We start from the raw sequence: 19,573 nt of genomic DNA on the forward strand, positions 1-19,573 counted from the left end.
GCAGAAATATGATCTTAAGTTACAAAAAAAAAAAAAATCTTATCAGTACTGAAACTGAAGGAAAATTTCTATCAATAACCACCAAGAGACAGTTTCTCCACTGCAGTCAGGAAAAAAAAGTAGAGGCTGCCAATCTATAAATTCAGGGGCTCTGGATATTTTCTCCTTCACCAAGACGGCTTCCAGCTCTGGACCGCCAAGCCAGAGTAAACATACCGCCTTCAGCCTACCTTCCCAGGTGATCACATCTGCCCCACGTGGCTCCCAGTCCCTGAGTCCTGAGCCAGTACAAACAGCATTTGCCTTCCAGTTGCAGTCTGACTCCGGATAAGGCAGCCACCAAGGGGAATTCTTAGAATATGCATCACCGAGCTGCTGTGGCAATATTGCTTGGATCTAGGGACCTCCCCCAGACCACTGTTACCTTGTTCTCATCACGTTTCACAACTTCTGCTCCCAAAATGCCAAAAAAATATTTTGAGAAAAGACCCTACTGTCCTCCTTAAAGAGCAAGTATCTCCAAGGCTGCACTAACTGTTAGCTGTAGTGTGCTATAAAATGCTCCACTATTTTTACAGAGCTGGGCATGGTAGAAATAAGCACTAATTAGGAGCAGGACAGATGACCTTCCTTTAAACTTATCAGTTCCTTAAAATTTTGATAAAAACTTCTTATCTTTAACCTTTATCTCTAATTCTTCTCTTGGAGAGGGGCTGAAGTTTTGAGCTTTTTTTTTTTTTTTTTTTTTAAATCCCCAGTCATTCCTTGCTGAGAGAGAAAGTAAGAAATTGACAGAGAAAGGAATTTTATTCTGCAGCTTTTAAAGAGGGCAAGGGCATTGCAAGCAATGGAGATTAAAAAAAGAAAATTAAACTATAAAGAAGTACTTGACAGTGTCTCTTCTGCACTTATTGGAATATGCTGCTCAAGCTAAAAGAGAGGGCAAGAGGTAATCTGCTCTGCTATTTGCTTTTAATATGATCATGTTTTTGGCTCCCACTACATTTAATGCTGCTTGTATCATTCAAAAACACACCTCATTATCTCATGTTAAATGTTGAGCTGCTGGAAAACACATTGTAGTGGGTAGTATGCCTCTGAGGTTATGATATACACGAAATATGTAAGCTCAAAATATGTTTGCAATCGGTGACAATACTGCCTGCTAATGTATTATTGCACCATTTGTCTTGTTCTTAGCGTTAAATATTTTGTTCCTTAAGCCTTAAGGCAGCTTAGCTTTGGAGGCTGTTTCATGTAACTGGTTTAGCTATTGTTGCTGATATTTATCTCAGATGCACTAACTTGGGTGTAGTCTGCAAAATCAATAAATAAAACATGTAAACTTAGTTGGAGATTAGCAGGTGTCTTTTAAGCTTTCTTCATATGGTAAGTATAGGGCTAATTTCAAAATCATGCAGCTAATTTGAACAAGGGTGAGGGAGAAATTAAGTTTCACTCTCTAAGCCTTGTTTTCAGGGATTGAAAAGCTAGGTCCAGGTTCAATGCATCATTCTTGAAGCATTGAACAAAATCAGTCTTTGTTCTTCAGTGAAACTTATCTACAGAAGAGCCGCATAACTTCCTGTGAAATACAGCCCTGCAGATGTGCTTTGCTAGTTGTCCCTCTGCTTTTGCTTCCTTTGGTCAAATAGTCAAGAATAGACACTTTGTGCTGGAGTGAAAATTATGCTGCCTCGTTTGCCCTCTGCCAAGATGGAGCCCTGCTCACCCAAGGGGCACAACTTCCTGCCAGTTACTCTGCTGTTTGTTTATTTGTAAAGCGTAATGGGATATCACTCGGTGAAACCAAAGTCTCCCTCCTTCAAACCTCTGAAAAAGAGGCAGCAGGTTCTCAAGCAAGTGCAAACAACCTGAACTGATGCTGTAAATGCATAAATGTAGGCAATAAGCAAGTGGAGACAGTGGATGTGGTAGACAATAATTAAATAGTTTAGCTCTAAGAAGCATGTGATCAGAGTTCAGGAGGTAGCTGGTCCCACTTTAACGAGTCAGAAAATAAGAAAGTGAATTGTAGCAAATTAAGACTTTAAGTGGTTGGGCTATAAACCAGAATAGAAATTGATTTTATAATAGTCTTGCATACTCCAAATATCCTTAAGTGCTTTATGTTTTAAATAGAGTAAATGCATAGCAAAATTAATTGCCTATTATGCACCAAATCGTACATTTGTTATTAAATCTTAGAACGGGACAGATTTTACCAGTACCTTTTCTGTAGGTATTTATTTAGCACAAAATTTATTTAATAGTATGAAATGCTCCAGAAACCAAATCTACATTCATGGCCCCTTTGAGTTAGATGCAGCATAAATAGAGTTAATAAGATCCCTACCCCAAATAATCTGTGTTGTTAGAAGGCAAAAAGCACAGAGGTTGGTGAACGCATCTGGCTTTTTATATTTGTCTCTATATATCTTTGTATTATACTCTCCCAATTAAGTGGGATGAATCAAGCATTTTCTGACTCACAGATTGCCACAGAGGTGGGTTTCAAAGCAGAGGGTGTAAGTGACTTTTCTGATATGCGTGGGGCAGGATGGAACTGCAGTTTAAAGCCTGGGGTGAATTATTGTGTTCTCAAGGCTCTCTTTTTGTATAAGCTCAGAGTTTCTCTTTCACCGAGTTGCATCTCTGGATCCAGCAGCAGCAGCTCTTACCAAATATTTCCATTCTGCCCCTTCAGGAGCAGGTCTGGAAGCAACACAAGGAGAAAGCTAACTGGTTTGGATTGGGGATCACAGGAGCTACACAGGGGATGACCGGAGGAGTAGAGTGGGGCAGGGCAAGGGAGTAACAGAATGAAGTAGGAGGATAAAGAAACCAGGAATACATTGAGAATGTAAAGACGCCACAGTCCTGGAGCAAGGAAGGTTTGAGCAGAAGCTTGGATATGTGGAGAGATGGGAATATCTATGGGATAAGTTTCTGTTGCTACTGAGTGCAGCTAAGACTGCTGACCTGGTGATTCAGACTTGGGGAAACTGATGACTGCGGGTCTCAGAAATAATGAAGTGCAGAAAGAGTAGGACAAGGGGATGTACGGAGGTGAGAGGATGAGAATTGAAAAATATCCCATCCCTTCGTATTCATCCCCAGGGAGGATGGCAGCCTGCTACTGCTGTCAGCGAGATATTGGCACAGAGGTATGAGTGGAGAATATAAGAGTCAGACCTGCTGAGGTCCTGTGGAACTGTCAATGTAATGCAAACTGATGAGACACTGGAGGGGGACAGGGTTTAATTTTCTTAATTTTTTTTTTACTTGGTTTAATTTAACATAAAGGTAGTTATAGCAACGTATGTTCACAGACTATGCAAGTGTTTTGCCTTGTTTGATACATAATACTTTCTGATTTTCTCTAATTTTACATTGGTCCAGGCAGCTTTCCCAGTAACGTATTCTTGGCTCATATTTGTAGTGTGACATTTTTGATAAGTATTGTCTGGGCTAATCCACTGTGGAATAATCTTTTGGATTATCCACTGGAGCCCTGGTCTTCCAGCACAAACACAAACAAGCTCTAGTTAATGCTGTTTCCCTTTAGGAAGGTGATCACTATATTCTCAGGTGAAGCAATTACAAGAAGGGAACCTGAATCTGTGTTTGTTTTTTTTTTTAAAGACAAAATGAGGTGCTCTAGGCAAAATAATATCCATTCCTGACATAGAGTCTGTATGTGCATAAAGGTGCTGCTCTACATTTCTACAAAGACAGAATGAGGGGCAAAAGAACTCATTCTGCCTTAATTGGAACATATTCAGGTACTGTAGGTTTGGAAGCCTGATTCAGTATGAGGTTTACATAAACTTCTGAATGAAGACCATGGATGTGTGCCTGCATGTTTACATGTGAAAGCAAATATATATAATGTGTGCCAAGTATCAGTAACCTTTTTGTGACAGGATGGCCTTAGAAGGAATGGTCTTACTGCAGTACTTGGCAACAAGCTTCTCTTTAGCTATAAAAACATAGTTATTATTTTAGTTACATCAGAGAAACCTGTGAAATTGCACTAGTTTGGTGAAGTTTTTTCCCATGCTTTGATAAACAATTCTCACTCTGCTTCCTGTGATAACTATTTCACTTCCAAGACTTGGGATTTGCCCTGTTACTGAAAAGTGTCTGTAATTTGTAGGCATCTCATTGCTTTATATTTCATCTTAACATAATGTTGTGCCAATTATTTGTGTTGAATCCTCATATTATGGTGGTAAAAGCTCTGGTCCTGGTAAGTACCCAGAAGCAAGGCTGTCTAGCCAATGTGTAGGCAAATAATTTGCAAAACTGAGTGAAAAATACAGGGTTTAGTCAACAGTCTAGGTGACATTTTGTGGGAGGGAAAGAAGGGAAAGAAAGCATGATCCCAATTGACTTGTCCACAGCTAACTGACAGTCGGGATCATCTCTTTTTTTACTGAGATGTATTTTCCAAAATTATTATTGGAACAACATTTCCTGTAAACGTTTATGTGTGAGTACTCGTAGCTCTTTACGTTCTGTTTGGGTCTTCTTTAGTATCTGCTATCTACAGAGAGTGTGAGAATAATGTTTATCCACTGGAAAATAAACTGGTGTTGTGACAGGTTTTGCATTGCCTTGGGATGGTTGAGGACACAACAATGACCTTCCTCAAGTTGGGAAAAAGGGAAGGTTATGCAAGCAGGAGAGTGTCCCCCATACAAGCCAGCACTATCAGGCAGAGTTGCCAAAGCTCCAGCACCATCCCCAGAAATCTGCCCTGGTCCCTGCTTAGCTGAGCTAACAAGCTATTCTTGATAAGTTTATTCTGTATGCTAAGCCCCAATAGGGCTTGAAATACGCTCTTACCTACTACATGTAGCTCTTTGTCTGCATTATCTCACGCAAACAAGAGAACTCTTTTTTTCTGCTTCTTATTGATCCCAGTAGGTGACTTATATTGAAGGAAGAAGCACCTGATTTATTAGTCATTGGTCCCCCTTCCTGAGGACTCAGCATCTGAAATAAATTGAATAGGGTTAAGAATGTACTTAGACCCAGACACAATTGTTTGTGTGTCTTGTCTTTACAATAAGAAAAAAAACTCTGAAGCAAATTCAAAATGTCATTAGTGTCATGCTATAAATAAACAAAATGCTACACAGATAAGAGAGTACCACATTTTCAATTCTGGAAATAGCTTGCAAGCCATTAGGTGCAGGATAAGATATAGAACCACAGATTTAGAAAGGAAAAGTAAAGACAGATTAGTGCTGAGGAGCAGAAGGAAAAAGCAATCTGTGACCGTTCTGTCCGGATTTTCCATCCTGAAATGAAACTATTCCTTCTAGAAACATGAGGAGACATCAGTATTATTTGGCAAGATGTTGTGCCTCGTTCTATCTGCCTTTGAAAATCAGTCTCAAGGAATCAGAAGCTGACCACAGCTGACCTGATGGAGTTTATCCCATGATAGGAGAGCCCTGGTAGCAAGTCTGGGTCCTCTTTTTCTCTCCACAAAGCCTCTAGCAGTAGCAAGGTGTCGGGAGGTAGGCTGGGGAAGAACTAGAGTGCCCTGCATTCAGCGTATCATGTGGACTGATGCGTAATATCTATGGAGCCAGCTATTACAAGGAAAGACTTGCTCCTTCTGCATTTTGGAAATCAGGGAGGGGTAACATGCTATTTCTGTGCTTTTTTTTTTTTTTTTTTTTTTTTTTTTTTTTTTTTTGTTGCATATGGCAGTCAAGCCAACTTGCTTTTTCTGGGATGTGTGCAGCCCGGTGGATAAGAGAGCAACCACCTCCTATAGTGAAGGGGACTCATTCCAACCATTTGGTTTGAGTTGAATGGTAGATCTCAGAAAACATGTTTTCCAGTCATAAAAAGAAAAAAAAAAAGCTACTCTCACTACTTTCCAGTGTCATCCTCTAGAGCCTTGAGGGCCATGTGTCACACACCCTTACTTTGTACGTCTTGCTTTTATAGAGTCTGTTTTTCACTCCCAGAGATTTATCGTCCCAGTGAAGAAACAGTCTGGATGTGCCTCTGCAATGGAAATGTAGCCATGTATTTGCTAGGAACAAGCTTGTGGTTTACCAGAATATTTCTGTTTCCTTCTGAGGTTTCCAGCTAATGAAGGGGAATTTATCCAGTACATTTATTGACATTAAAATAAGAGTTGCAGTCCATAAATAATCCCATTGTTGTTTTAGTTTGCAGTTTAAAACATTTTGTCAGCAGCATTGTCATCTACTGTGACTCAGCTTATGTTTTTGCTCACAAGTATCAGAGCAGCTTGCTGGTAACGCAGACATATACTCCAGCTGTTCCTACCAAGTAGGCTTCAAAGTACATTTTGAAAGCATTCCTGAGCTTTTCAGCACTGAGCACATCTGATCCTGAGCATGGAGACAAGTTCACAGTTAGTCCTTACTTGACATCTATGAAGATAAAAGCACAGCAGCTGGACTGATTTCTGGGTTCATACAAACTCCTGCCAGCGCAGAGCTGCAAGAAAGCCTGTGAGGGACAAGTGATGTGGTGGCATAAGGGCCACCACCTCTGTTTCACCCACAGGCATTCAAAATGGCAAGTCAACTTTGAAAAGTTGTCAGCACTGGCCAGAAGAGGGCCGTGATTAGGCTGAACATAGGGTGCAAGTTATTTGTTAGCAACTCCCAAGAATGTTCCCGACCCTGGTTCCCTCCAAAGGAGCCTTCGTAGACAGAAAGTGTTGTCGTCTTAATGGCGGATCCCTGCGTCTGGAAGAGAATTCAATGCATCCAGGTACACTCTGTAATCCCTGCATCCGTATCTTTTAATCTGTGTCCTAGAATGCCAACCAGTGCTTTCATTTCTGTCAGATTGATTCTCTGCAAAAGGAATTCCCTTAGTACAAGGAAGAAGTCAGGTCTTCAGAATTAAGGCAATAAAGAACTAAGTTTTTAATGGGTATATTGTCTTGTTTGAACAGAAATGTCCAGTGAATACAGGAAAAAAATATAGAAGTTAGAATTTCTATATAACCTACTCTTTACTAGCAGTACACCACGTTTTGAATTAGATTTGATTTTCAAAAGTCTGAAGTAATAGATTTTCATTAGTTCTAAACTAATGAAAAATTTTCAACTTGATTAGTTGAAACTTTTTTTCCCCTTCTTGGTGGGTTGGTTTTTTTGATCAGCTAAGACTCCTGCAGATTTTTAAAACCTGTTTTGAAAAATAAAAGGAATAACACAAGAAGAGACAAGTGCTACAGACTTCATCTCCAATGTTCCTTTGTCTGTATGACAAGTTAACTGAAAAAAGGGTGTTTATAGTGATGTGTTCTGAATAAACTAGGTTCAGAGATTTCTCTTCCATGATGTGATGTCCAGTGGCATAGATTACACAGGAGTGTAAATATATCTTACGGTCACCAAAGTGTTATCTTGCTGTAAAATGTTCAATAATCCAGAGCCGCTTGAACGGATTATACCAGACCTGCTTGTAAAATTTGCTTACATGCAGCTCAACCCTTCCCAAAGCACTTCTCTAGGTATTTACCTACAGAATTCAGCCTGCTGGCTGCCATTCAGCTGGTATTATCAAGAGGACAAGTTTGACACTCAAGAGGTGAAGCAAAGAAATAGGCAGGTATTTAAATAGACATATAAGCCAGCAAACAAGAGTGGCTTTAATATTAGTAGCATTTTAATCTTGTTCTCTAAACAAAAGAGGATTTACTTATTCATGGCTCAAGAATTACAAATTAATGTGTGGAACTGGAGTTAGTACTGAGGGCACTGGAAATTCATATGATTCAGTGTATTTATTGTTTTAACTGTTCATATTTCCTTTGCTTTGAGGGATTTGGTCTTTGAGATTAATATGATGGTCACTGTCACATCTGTCTTGGATTCCATATTCCTCAAGAATAGCCCTAAGCAGAGAGCATTACAGAATTCTCTCATTAGGAAGGAGTAGTCGCAGTCTTTTATGTAGCTATAGATGATGAAGGCACTGATGTAGCACTGCTGCCTGAAAGTCCACCAGCACTGTAGGACTCAGTAGGTCCTATGCAAGAAAGCCATTTCCAGGGAGACTTTGAGGACTTGTCCACCCATCCTGATTAGTAGTAGAATTTTGTTTTCCACTATGAGCCACTTGCAGCAAATCCTTATCAGAAACTGGAAGAATAAGTAAAAAATCAAAAGCATAGGTTCAGAGATTAGTTTCCTATGGCATGTGAGACTGCAATCTTTGAATCCAAAAGTAGTCCTCAGTTCCGCGGCGTTACCTACAAGCTTAAAAGGAGGGGATGTGAGACTTGCCTATGCCTACACGAATAGAGTCTACCTTAGTCACGTATACAGTAAGCACCAGTACTCAGCCTCCAATGTCTGACCAAGCTAATGATAGAAGTGTGCAGAGCTTCATGATTTTTACCTGCTGGCCTCTCTTTCTTCCCACACCCTGTAGACCTCAAATACAGAAACTGTCTGGAGCAATCCCACAGTTCCCACTTGTGGTCTTTGTGTCCTTCTGCACCCCTCTTCCTACTTTACCTACATGGGAACAAGTGTGCATGGAGACGTCCAGAAGGGTTGTTTCTCATAGCACCAGAGAGCCTGAAATATATTTTACTTATGGCAAAACAGGACATCTTAAAGATAGGCAATGCGTGCAGCTTTAGCAGATGTTTCTGAATACACAGACAGAAAATTTAGAATGAGATTACGATTTGTGTTAGTATCAGCTTAGCCATAGCTCAAATAATGTTGTGGAGCAAAGATAATCAGTGTCCAGTTGCACCTCTGAAGACACTGAGAGAAGATAAAACCCAAAGAAGGGGCTCATCTAATAATTAGGTTTCAGGTGACTCAACAGTTATTCTTTGTGTGGTATTAGCCACTCAAGACAGTAGTTTCAGGTCTGTAAAAACAGATTGAAAGGGACTAAGAAAATGAACGTAACAAGCTATTCTGTTTTTTCTTTTATGGTACCATTACTTTTGAAAGAATAGATCATTTGGGGATAGGATGGTGAATGATTATGGCTACGTTCAGCAGTTGTGCCTTCCCTGAGCAAAGGCTTAAATATTGACTCACCTGTGGTATGTCAGGAATCTGTTTCATGATGATAATTTACTTCCTTAATTATCTGCAATTGATTTGCATGAGTCGTATTGAGATTATTATATGATACAAAAACTGTCAAACATTGTTAATTTAAACAAGTTTTTAAATCAGCCAATCTTAAACCAACTGTATATTATATAGAATTCAATAGGAATACAAAAATTCTGTCCTCCTGAATAAGATTTTTTTCCAATTGGCTGGCACATGGAACAAGTTCATCTTATATATATGCCAATTTACAAATATGTCCAATAATAGTAGAGGGAGCAACTGTTCCACAGCTCTGCCAGTGTTCATCAGACACAGTGACAGTAGCCACATCATTAATCTCATGGTATATTAGAAATAAAGTCACTGGAATGGAATGGTGTCAAAGGATAAATGTTTCCCCCTTTGAAAATAAACTTCTCAGTTTCACCTCATTGTGTTGTCTTCCCCCCCCCCCAGCCCCCCCCCCCTCTTTCCACCTGCCCTTCTATAAATCCTTTGGTTTCACCTGGCATTTAGGTAACAGTAGGAGACCGATATCCTATGTCAGAGCTCATTCTACAGTTATCAGTTTAGCATACCCTTAAATCCCCACAATTGCTGTGCCAAGACCAATCCTTTCTCTGAGAGGTTAAACATATGCATTACATATTGAAACAATGTAAGTAGCATGTAATTAGTGCTGTTTATGCATTCTCACTTTAAATTATACTTTAAAACCTATGATGTTTTTCAAGGCACTTCATGTTAGAGAGACTTAAATGAGCATTCATCTTGTCATTTTCAACTCTATTCATAAATAATGCTCTAAATATATTTGAATGGTTTATTACATTAGATCCCGTGAACCAACGTACACATTCTTCCCTTAGAGGATATAGTTCTTAATAAAAAATCCTTTAAAATTATAAAGCCTGTGAACATGGCAATTGAATTTACAAACAATGTCATCAACAACTTTAACAAAAGATGTTTGAAGCGGGGGGGGTGTTGGGGGACCTTTTTTCTGTCCTTTTTTTTTTCTTTTTTGGTTTTTTTTAAAGTCTTGTTCCATAAGGATTATAGCTCCCCCGCTGTTTGGAAAAGATAATTTCACTTGTAACACTAATAACTTGAGCAGGGAGAAGGCTGGCTGGGTGAATGGAATGCACTTCACTGCACATCTTGGCTTCGCTAGAAATCGGAAACAGATGGTCCTTGCGGCTGGCTTCCCACTCGGGCCCGCTCAGTGCCAGCCTGTGGTCGTTGGCTGGTTGCTGCTGGCACTGTGTGACTTGAACATAGTAGGACAGTGGCAAAAGAAATCAAATCTTTTTCATTGAGCAGCAAACTGTAATGAAATTTGACAGATCTGACATTCTATACCCAACATCTAGTTAGAATATATTAACCTTTTAGTTTTCTTGAGCTCCTCTCCTACTAGTTATGAATCTCCTTATTAGAGTTTTGCAGTGGCTCTGGAGATGGCAGGAAAGCAATATCTCCTGGATGCCCTCTAATATTAGAACTAAAATAAATATTTCAAATAGCAAAGAAAACGTGGGGCTTCTAACTCCTTCCAAATTCTTATACAAAAAAACCTAGTAATAGAAATAATGGTTAGACACTTTTGTTAATATTTCATTCTAGGAAGAAAAAAAAAACTACGGTGATATTCCACCTCCGTGTACTCAGTAAGAATATTTTCTGGGCATGTCTTGTGTCCCCACCTCAGTGGGGTAATGCTACCTTTGATCCAGCTGCATCAAAACTGAGTTTGTGGTTTTGATGGATACTTTTAATTCTATGAATTTGCATTTACTTAGATGTTTTAGATTGGTCCAGGGCAGGAGTCCTTCTTTCCGTCTAAAGGCTTCTCCCAGGTATGAGCATTATGCCTGATATTAGCTTTTTTCCAGAATAGTCCGTGTTTAGTCCGTCTCAAGAGGGTGTTTTGGCTGTCACGCAGGCCTTGAGCCAGCAAAGCGCATGCTCCTAGGGGACAGGTACCTCTCTCGGGTGAAAAGCATGTTGAAATGTTGTGCTGAGTTATGGCCACAGATTAGGAAATAGTTGGTTATATTTAGACTTAAAAAAAAATCTGGTTTATGTTCCTTTACATTTGGGGTTGATAGAGAAGAATTTTTACTTATTTTTTAAAAATGTTTGTATGTGTCATTCCTTCCCCTTCACTCTTTTCATCTGTTCCTCCTGTTTCTTTCAGACATGAAGTCACAGCACTGTCTGTGATGTCAGTGTGTTTCCATATTGACAGACCGTTCTGTCAGAAACAAGATCTTGATGCTTGTTTCAGATGAGGCAAAAGGGGAATACAGATGGCAAGAAGAAAATCAGAGGAGCGAGAGGGATGCAGGGAGAAACACACACAACAGAGCTACAGGGGGAAATGCAGAGTCCAAAGACAACTTTCCTGCATGGGGTAAAGGACTTCTTTCTCTGGGTTCAGCAAGATCATCTGCAATGTGTGTGTCATCTTGAGTATCCAGTATGAGCTTTACCATTGCACTCGTTTTGGCTTGGGATTCCTTGAAGGTGCAGGAGCAGGGGTCACATGCTGCTTCTCTCCTTGTTTACGCCTTCAGCAACAGCAGATCCTCTTGATTGAAGCCAGGATTATAGGATTTCCAAAAGCTATAGAACACACACTCATTGTCAGCAACTTTGCATAAGTTCAGAGGCTGTCCAAAAATCAACTGCCTGCTGTCACGTGGCACTTGAACTAATTGTCGCTGTTCGAGATAAGGAAATCCTCTTCATAACTCATTTAAGTTCAGGCTTCCTAAGGAAAGCGCCTCCCAAATTAGGAACAGATCTAAAATCACACTGTTGCAATCAGCTGAGAAGGTTCTGAGCAATCGCAACTGAAGAAATAGGGGGAGGCGAAGAGAATAAAGAAAGGGTTAATGAGCAGTGGATACCATGCAATTAATAGATAATCTAGTAAAGAGTACTAAGATCCTAAAGATGCGTCTAGCGCTGGGAGCTGCACGCAGTTCTGCCACGTTTCTTTTACCGACATGAGTAGTAGAAGCCAACATTTGGAGAAACCACCCGCTATGCCAACATTTCTAATGCTCTCATGCATTCAGTTTCCAGTAGACTGTAAAATGCCAGCTTGATATAGTCATCTGAATTAATATACTGTATTAGCCTTTTTTAGCATTCATTCCTGGTTCCGTACACTTGATAGCAACAATGACCTCATCCGAATGTGCTGCCGAGGGGAGATAAAGAGGGGTGCACTCGTGCTGTTTCTGCTGCAGCAGGTAACTCTGCTCAACAATTAAGCAAATTATTAGTGGGTAGTTGGCCACTTCTCCAGTAGGAAGTCAGAAAGCAACTGGCAAGTACTTCAATTCATTGCTCGAGGCCTAAAGCTGTCGGAAAACAAATCTCTTCTCCTGTTGCCCACAAACACATACACCTAACTTACTTCAAACTTGAAATATCACTGATATATTGCAAGCATTTTTATTTTGCAGCTGTGTCTGCACAAATGTCTATGCCGCACGAAGGCTTTTTCTTTCTTCGGAACAGATCTGATTTAGAAGCAAACATCTTTGTGGCTTATTAGTCTTTGGAAGGCATCGTTTTGTCCCAGTACTATTCACAGGGAGTGTTGTGCAGAATGCTGATTGACAAGAGTTAAATTCAAAACATGTAGCCATTTTCTGGTGTGTGGTTTTTTTCCTGATTGAAGGAAAACTACTTAGATGTTTGTTTCCAAAACGGCATCTGTCAGCAATCAAAGGGGAAAAATTGCATAAAACAAATGCAATTGTTTGGAGTAGCATTTCCTGGATCATGTTAAATGCTTGATTTGCTCCCCATTATGCTCACCAAATAATTTTATTTTCCACAATAATTGCAATATTTAACATGTTGTATTTAATCTTGTTTTAATGCTATTAACAACAGCCGCTTATGAAAGGAATAATTGCTCTACGGGTAAGAACCCACCATCCCCAGCATCAGAAAGAACAATGGCAAAGTTAACTGCACCTAATTGTTCCGAATTTAAAACGCTGTTAACCAACAGCACTCCTCATTTCTTTGCACATAACTACTATACTGTCAGGAAGGAAATGGTTTCATGCTTCTGTCGTTCATAAGCTGAAAAGTGTATGCTCTTCTAAAAAAATATTTATTCGGTGAGTTTATAATTAGTATTGGGAAGCAAAGTCATATATTGGTATAGGAAGACCTAAGTACTCTCGAAGCAGTGGTTAATATAGCAATCAAGAGAAAGTTTGTCAGTAGATCTATAACTACATCAGGTGATGGAAAACCATATAGATGGAATAGAGTCTTATCAAAACTTGACTGCAATGACATGCAGTACAACTGGGTATGAAATACTAAATAAATAATAAGCAGGGTTGGTAAGTTGTTTGGTTTGAGAGATAGGAGCAGAGAGCGCAGCATAAAATTGAATCTGACACCGCTTCAAAGGCTGATTGTTGCTTCAGCATTTTACTTCGCATTTTGCGTGATTATTTGGAGGGAGGTTTTTTCCAATAAGCAGCAAGCCACAGAAAGGACAGGTAGCATTAACGAACCTGCAGTAACAGAAGACGATAAATGCTTTGGCCACCCAGTGCAAGGACAGTTCCTGGCACAGTGTCCATTTTTTTTTCCTGGACTCGGACTAAAACTTAACACTTCCCATGCTAGTCAGACTCTTTCCTGTAAATGGCAGTGGGACTATACCTGCTATCTGGAGCAAAAAAGCAAACTGGGATGCTAAGTAGTTGCATGCACTAATGTATTTTTTGTGCAGTCCAGATTGTTAAGGCTGGGGCAAATCCAAAGACTAACCCCTGCATGTTACATTAGCAGTTTGTGTTTACCCTAAATAATTTGCTTATCATCTTGCATATCACAGAAATCTGAAGGTATTGTTGAAGCTCAATGAAAGGTAGTTCTGTCCTGTATTGAATGACAGTTTTGTAATCTATGCAGCCCGGAATTGTCATTTTGCTGTAGCCAAACAGTTAAACAATAGTTAGTATACAAAACAATCAAATGAAGAATTGTGCACCCACGAGCTCCCCTTTTTGATACAAACAGAAACAGATATTGTTTAAAATAGAGTGGATATTTTTAATACATTTTCCTCTTGTGTCCAAATCGCAAAAAGATTTGCAGAGTGTAGCTGTTTCTGAGTGAGCAAGTTATATAAGCCATAGCTCAGCAGACCTAAGAAATATTCCTGGCGAGAGTCCGTTTGCCAGTTCAGAAGTTCATTTTTTCGAGCACTTGAGGAAAGGCACTACTGTATAGATTGAAGTGCCCTGTTATTAAGTGGTGGTGGTCATAGCCGAGCAACCGTCGCTCCGTGTGATACAACGGGGTGATTTAAATGGAAAGCATTCACTGCTTATTTAATAGTCAGCTGTCATAAAAGTAATACTTTTGTTGGTTTTACAGTGCACCAGAAGAAGTGAGAAACAGAGATGGGAAAATGTATGATTATCTTTCACTGTGTTTTCCAGGAAAAGATTTTAATATTGGACAATAGCAGGATTTCATAACTTTTCAAAACTGTTTGGTTTGCAGTTGTCTTTTTCCAAGTTATCTGTCAGTTCCTCACGTAAATTTTGAATGTTGCAGAGAAGTTTTGCAGGAGAGAGAAACAAACCTCTGAGGCTTTGGTGGTTATCACCTGATGGTATTAGGATATGTAACATTAAAAACCAGTTTTAAAAAATATGGTAGAAAAACTGTATTTAAAAAAAAAAGGGGAATTATTCAGTTCTTAGGGAGCACTTTAGCCATGTGAACATTCATATGAAAAGTCATTCATTTAAACAATAAGATCTGGTATCTAAAATCAAGAAGGAACAAAGAGCCAAAACTTTAACATCTCAAAAAAATGAAAGAGCATTTGATTCCTTCAGAAAGCTTCCGTCACTGAATTGAGAAATAAACTCAAGCAGTTTATACTTTTGTTTTGCTTTTCACTGCTTGAATGATTATATGCACAATCATGAAAGAAAGAAAAAAGATGCAATCTTTTTCTTTTTTTGCTCACCCTTTTCCCCCCCCCAGTCACGTACATGAGAAAAGTAGCTGCGATAAACAGATACTGAATCAGACTGAAAGTCTTTAAAAAAAAAAAAAAAAAAAAAACACCCAAAACATTGCATGATAGTCTCTAAGCAGTTCCATCTGTCAAGCAGAAATTTTAGGCTAATAGCCTGTGGCGATCTCCCTCCGCAGTCCACTACCTGCCTTTGTCCTATTAAATCTCTTTATTCTTCTTAAAAAAGAAAAAAGAGGAAAGGAAAGAAAAACCTTGCAGACCAAAATCATCTGAGTGATGAAGCCCTAATTTTGACCGCCTCTCTTTGATGTTGAGCAGTGGGTTCTTATTTAAAAAAAAAAAAAAAAAAAAAAAGAGTGAGAGAGAGGGAGAGGGGGAGAGAGAGGGAGAGAGAGAGAGGAGAAGACAGTGCTAGGAGCAGATGACTTTTCATCTCCACTTCACCTTGCCACTGGGTCTGTGAGAGATTGGTTCATTGTCAAGGAGATTTTTTTTTTTTACCCATGATTCCATATGGTATGGACCGGGCTACATGTTGCCCAACATGCCAGTGCAAATGTTTTCTCAATTAGGTGTCTTATCTCCCGTGAGTTAGCATCAGATGAAGCTTGCTGACAGCATAATGGCAGGGAAAACCTCCGACGGCTCCATCAAATGGCAGCTCTGCTACGACATCTCGGCCAGAACTTGGTGGATGGTGAGTTGGCAGCAGGGCTGCTTTTTTTTTTCTCCCTTTTCTACTTTCCCTCCCTCTTTGACAAAATGTCCCAGACCTCACATTTATCAAATTAACATTTGATTTTTTTCACACTCTTCAGTAGAGCAGCCTCACACTTGTCCCACTTGTGTGCTTTCCCCTGTGTAACAGGAGACCGTTAATGTGCACTACAGTTTCCAGAGGGAAGCTTTTTGAATTCTCCTTAAAGGGAGAAAAAAAAAAAAAAAAAAAGTATGCAAAGAAGTAGTTTGAAAAAGCCTTGTGCAGAGTAACTTGTCGCAGTCGGCTGCCTAACGCTCAGTTTGTTTTACTTTATCTGCTGCTTTCAAGCATTTGTGTGCATGTGCATTTTTTACCATGCAATATTTTGTAAAGAGGGGAGGTGGAAAGTTCAGTCCGTTACAAAGCAAGTCGATTACTGTAAAAGCCTGGAACAGTGCGGTAGTGTCGTGGTGTAAAATCATCACGTGTGAGAGGAGCGTGTTTTGCGAGGTGCTGCCTTTCATCGGAGACCCCGATCTAACTTTTCCCTCCGCTTGTTTACGTTAGAACAGGTTACCGGGCTGTGCTGACCTGGAGCCATGTGTTACAGATCCCACATAGTCTGGCTCTAGCTGCTTTTGGGCGCAATTAAAGTTTCAATAAAGTCCCAACGTGCTCCGTAGAACGAGTTAACTAGCATGTCATGGTCAGCCGGGCCAGACAACCTTTGACATCTTGAATCTATAAGAGGTATAGTGAGTTAGGAGGATGCACAATAGCCCATTGTGGCAGAAGATGCAAGTCCTGTTGTGAGGAAGAGAGTCCTCAAATCATTACTGCCCTCGTTAGCGTGTTGTCCGTTAGGGATTAATTCGTTAGCAGCGCATTTTTAGTTTTCTGTAATTATTATTCTTGTGGCAAGCGTGAATTCTTCCAGTGAGAGGAAAAGTTTGCTGCCAGGACAATGAATGTATTATCCGCTCCTAACTGGACCGTGAACCTCAGCTCGTTTCACATAGATATCAGTTAAAAAAGGACTGGCGAGTGGAATTACAAAACAAGGCATGATCACTTTCATTGTATGATACGCTGAAACAAGTCGGGGGCTTTCCTCCCCCTCGCCGCCCCGGACCAATTTTGGTATCATTTGGAAAGTTTAAGACCTCTGAGGACTTGAAAGACTTTTAAAAGTGAGATCCGGAAGGTTTTTATTCTGCAGCTTGGTGGTGGCCATTGTGTATATCATGTGGCTTGTATTTAAAGGTGTTTGGGCTCGGGTTTTTCCGTTTTGTTTTGTCTAAACTTTTAATTTTTTAACCATCTATTAGAGGTTTGCCAGCGGTTGCCAGTGAAATGTAACATGCAGCTTTTGGTTAATGGGAATAGGGAAGGCTAACCACTTTACTTATAGTACTGATTTTCCAATTAGACTTTCTGCCAGGGGAAGTTGGAGGGGGAAGGGGTATTTGCATGCACATAAACTGTTGATTATTCATGTGACTTTTTTTCTAGCTTGTTAAACCCCTGTAAATAAGGCTATTGATTCTTAGTTATCGTTTTCAAAGCAAAGTTTTCAAGTACCTGTTTTAACCACACAATTTATATCATGCTGTGATTTTGCCTTATTCTAAGCCATTTGTGTATTTTCTTACCACTCCTCTTTTATTGTCTATCAGCTGCTTTTATGATGAGGTACATCCATGTTTATTATTTAATAAGTATCCTCAAACGTTATTAGGCAGTTATCATCACCCTATAGAAAGTGTCCGAGGAAGTTTCATTTCAGTCACATTTATTTCACAGATGTTTTAGTACTGTGAATATAATATGTAAAAATGCTGGAAACATTTAGTAATGCACTTGCCTAAAAATAAACAGTTTTATAACCACACATGCTGTTGTTTAGATTAAACATTGCAGAAAGTTCTCCTTAAACTTGAACGTCACACCATTTATTTTCTAAGAGAACAAAAAAAAAACCCACTAAAATAGCCTTTTTCTGTAGAAGTTGCACTAGATGAAAGAGATGTTATTTTTAACTGAAATGAATAATTCAAGATCTTTACAATAGATGTGTTAATTGCAAATAATTTTCGTACAAAGTTTCAATTATTGATGGAGTAATAAGCAGTTTTTCATACAGTCTGTGAATCTAAAACATACAACAAAAAGTAGATATCTGTTATTTTTTTACCCCCAAACCTCATCACATTTGCCACATTCTTTTAATCAAAAGTAAGCTAGAGAGCAGATTTTAATGTTTTAAAGACAAGTAAAGCTTTTAAAATTACCTCATGCATCGTCTGGCTGCACAAAATCTCAGCTGCACAGTGCTAAACTTCGGTTTGGTACTGCCAGCATACAAAGAGATGAGTGAATACCCCTTGCACCCATATGGACTCAGCTGCCAGCACTGTGATATGCAATTTTGCTTTTTAATGAATCGTAAACAATTTGTGTGTCAAACGAGGGAGTTTGTTTTCTTTCTGGAGCAGGTTCTAAATCCATTTTAAGCTATAGCTGTGTACTGTACTGGAGTATTATGCCCAAATTTAAAGGTTCTGTGTCATTTTGATGAAAAGACCTGTTATAATGAAAGAAACGGCTTTATAAAAGGCTGGGTGTAGTAATCTCTCTCTCTCTCTCTCTCTTTTTCTTTCTTTCTCTCTCTCTCTCTCTGTCTCTCAACCTCACACTCTCCCTCTTTCACTCCAGTCTATAGCATGTTTATAGCTAGCTAGCTGGAGATAATGGAGATTGGTTGATTGCATGATTAGTAAAATGAATGGATTTTAGCATTGGGCAAAGCAGCTTGCATTTTTGAAAGGTGGCTTTAAAATGCAGAGTTCTAATTTTGACCTTATTTTCTTTCATAGATAATCTTTATTAATGCTCCTTTAATTCGTTTTTCCTCATCGCAGCTAGTTTTTCTCTCCAGCCATCTGATGGAATGGCTAATATATTTTATGTTACTTGCCAAAATAGCAAGAGGTCAAAGTAAAAGAAAAATATTATTTTTCTTTCTTGTAGACAGTTAGAAATGTTTCAAACTATTTCAGTAGAACCCACAGGATCTGTACATTTTAGCAATAATTGTATTTGTCACCACAGTTTTAAGGCAATCTTTTGATACCTAATCTATTTTTTCTTATGCTTTAATCAAGTAAATGCAGAAACAGTATTATTCTGGCTATATTCTAATGGGACATTTTAACAGAAAATTTCCCCCCAAAAGCTGTTAATTTGTTTAAGAAGGATTTATATGTTTTTTAATATATATGTAATAGCAAATACTTTAACTGGTATAGCAGCCTGAAGATATGAGATGAATTAGTTTGTTGGAAAAATGATCATTATTTTGTAATCATTGGTACTTCTTATTTAAATTTGGTGCTGTCACAGAGACACTAAAGGGTTAGTCGTAGAAAAGTTTCAGTACTCTGTCTTGCATTTGTAACAAATATGTGCAGCTGTGCTACTTTTATAAACATTTATTTCAAGCTGATTATTTTTTTTAAATTATTTGCTCTAGCAAGCCAATATGATGTGACTGTTATATGTGTTTAATAAGGGATTGTCTGCAAAATTCCTTTGCACGGGGTTATTGAAATACACGTGCAGCGAAGGTATATGCTGGAGGAAAATTCTCAATGACAATACAAACCTAAAGACCCTGGGCCAAATTCTGCTCAAGGTTTACACTGCCATCAGCCTGGAGTCACTGCATTAAGAGGA

The 19,573-nt window shown here is 39.1% G+C and overlaps 1 protein-coding gene and 1 long non-coding RNA gene across 7 annotated transcripts in view; one reads left to right on the forward strand and one right to left on the reverse strand.

Annotated features, from left to right (window-relative positions):
* Positions 1–9,864: 9,864 nt before the first annotated feature.
* LOC128148348 (uncharacterized) lies at positions 9,865–18,874 on the reverse strand. Its single transcript, XR_008237264.1, has 2 exons — positions 18,130–18,874; positions 9,865–11,723 (listed from the first exon to the last, which is right to left on the reverse strand). It is a non-coding gene; the product is annotated as an uncharacterized LOC128148348 (long non-coding RNA).
* NFIA (nuclear factor I A) overlaps positions 15,711–19,573 on the forward strand; it is a 360,756-nt gene continuing 356,893 nt past the window's right edge. For all 6 annotated transcript variants that reach the window (XM_052802068.1, XM_052802069.1, XM_052802072.1 and 3 more), the window contains exon 1: positions 15,711–15,835. In XM_052802068.1, coding sequence (XP_052658028.1) covers positions 15,740–15,835 — 96 coding nt within the window. In that variant the 5' untranslated portion in view covers positions 15,711–15,739. The remainder of the gene's footprint in view (positions 15,836–19,573) is intronic.

This window comes from Harpia harpyja, chromosome 11 (assembly GCF_026419915.1).
Source record: "Harpia harpyja isolate bHarHar1 chromosome 11, bHarHar1 primary haplotype, whole genome shotgun sequence".
Taxonomy (NCBI): Eukaryota; Metazoa; Chordata; class Aves; order Accipitriformes; family Accipitridae; genus Harpia; species Harpia harpyja.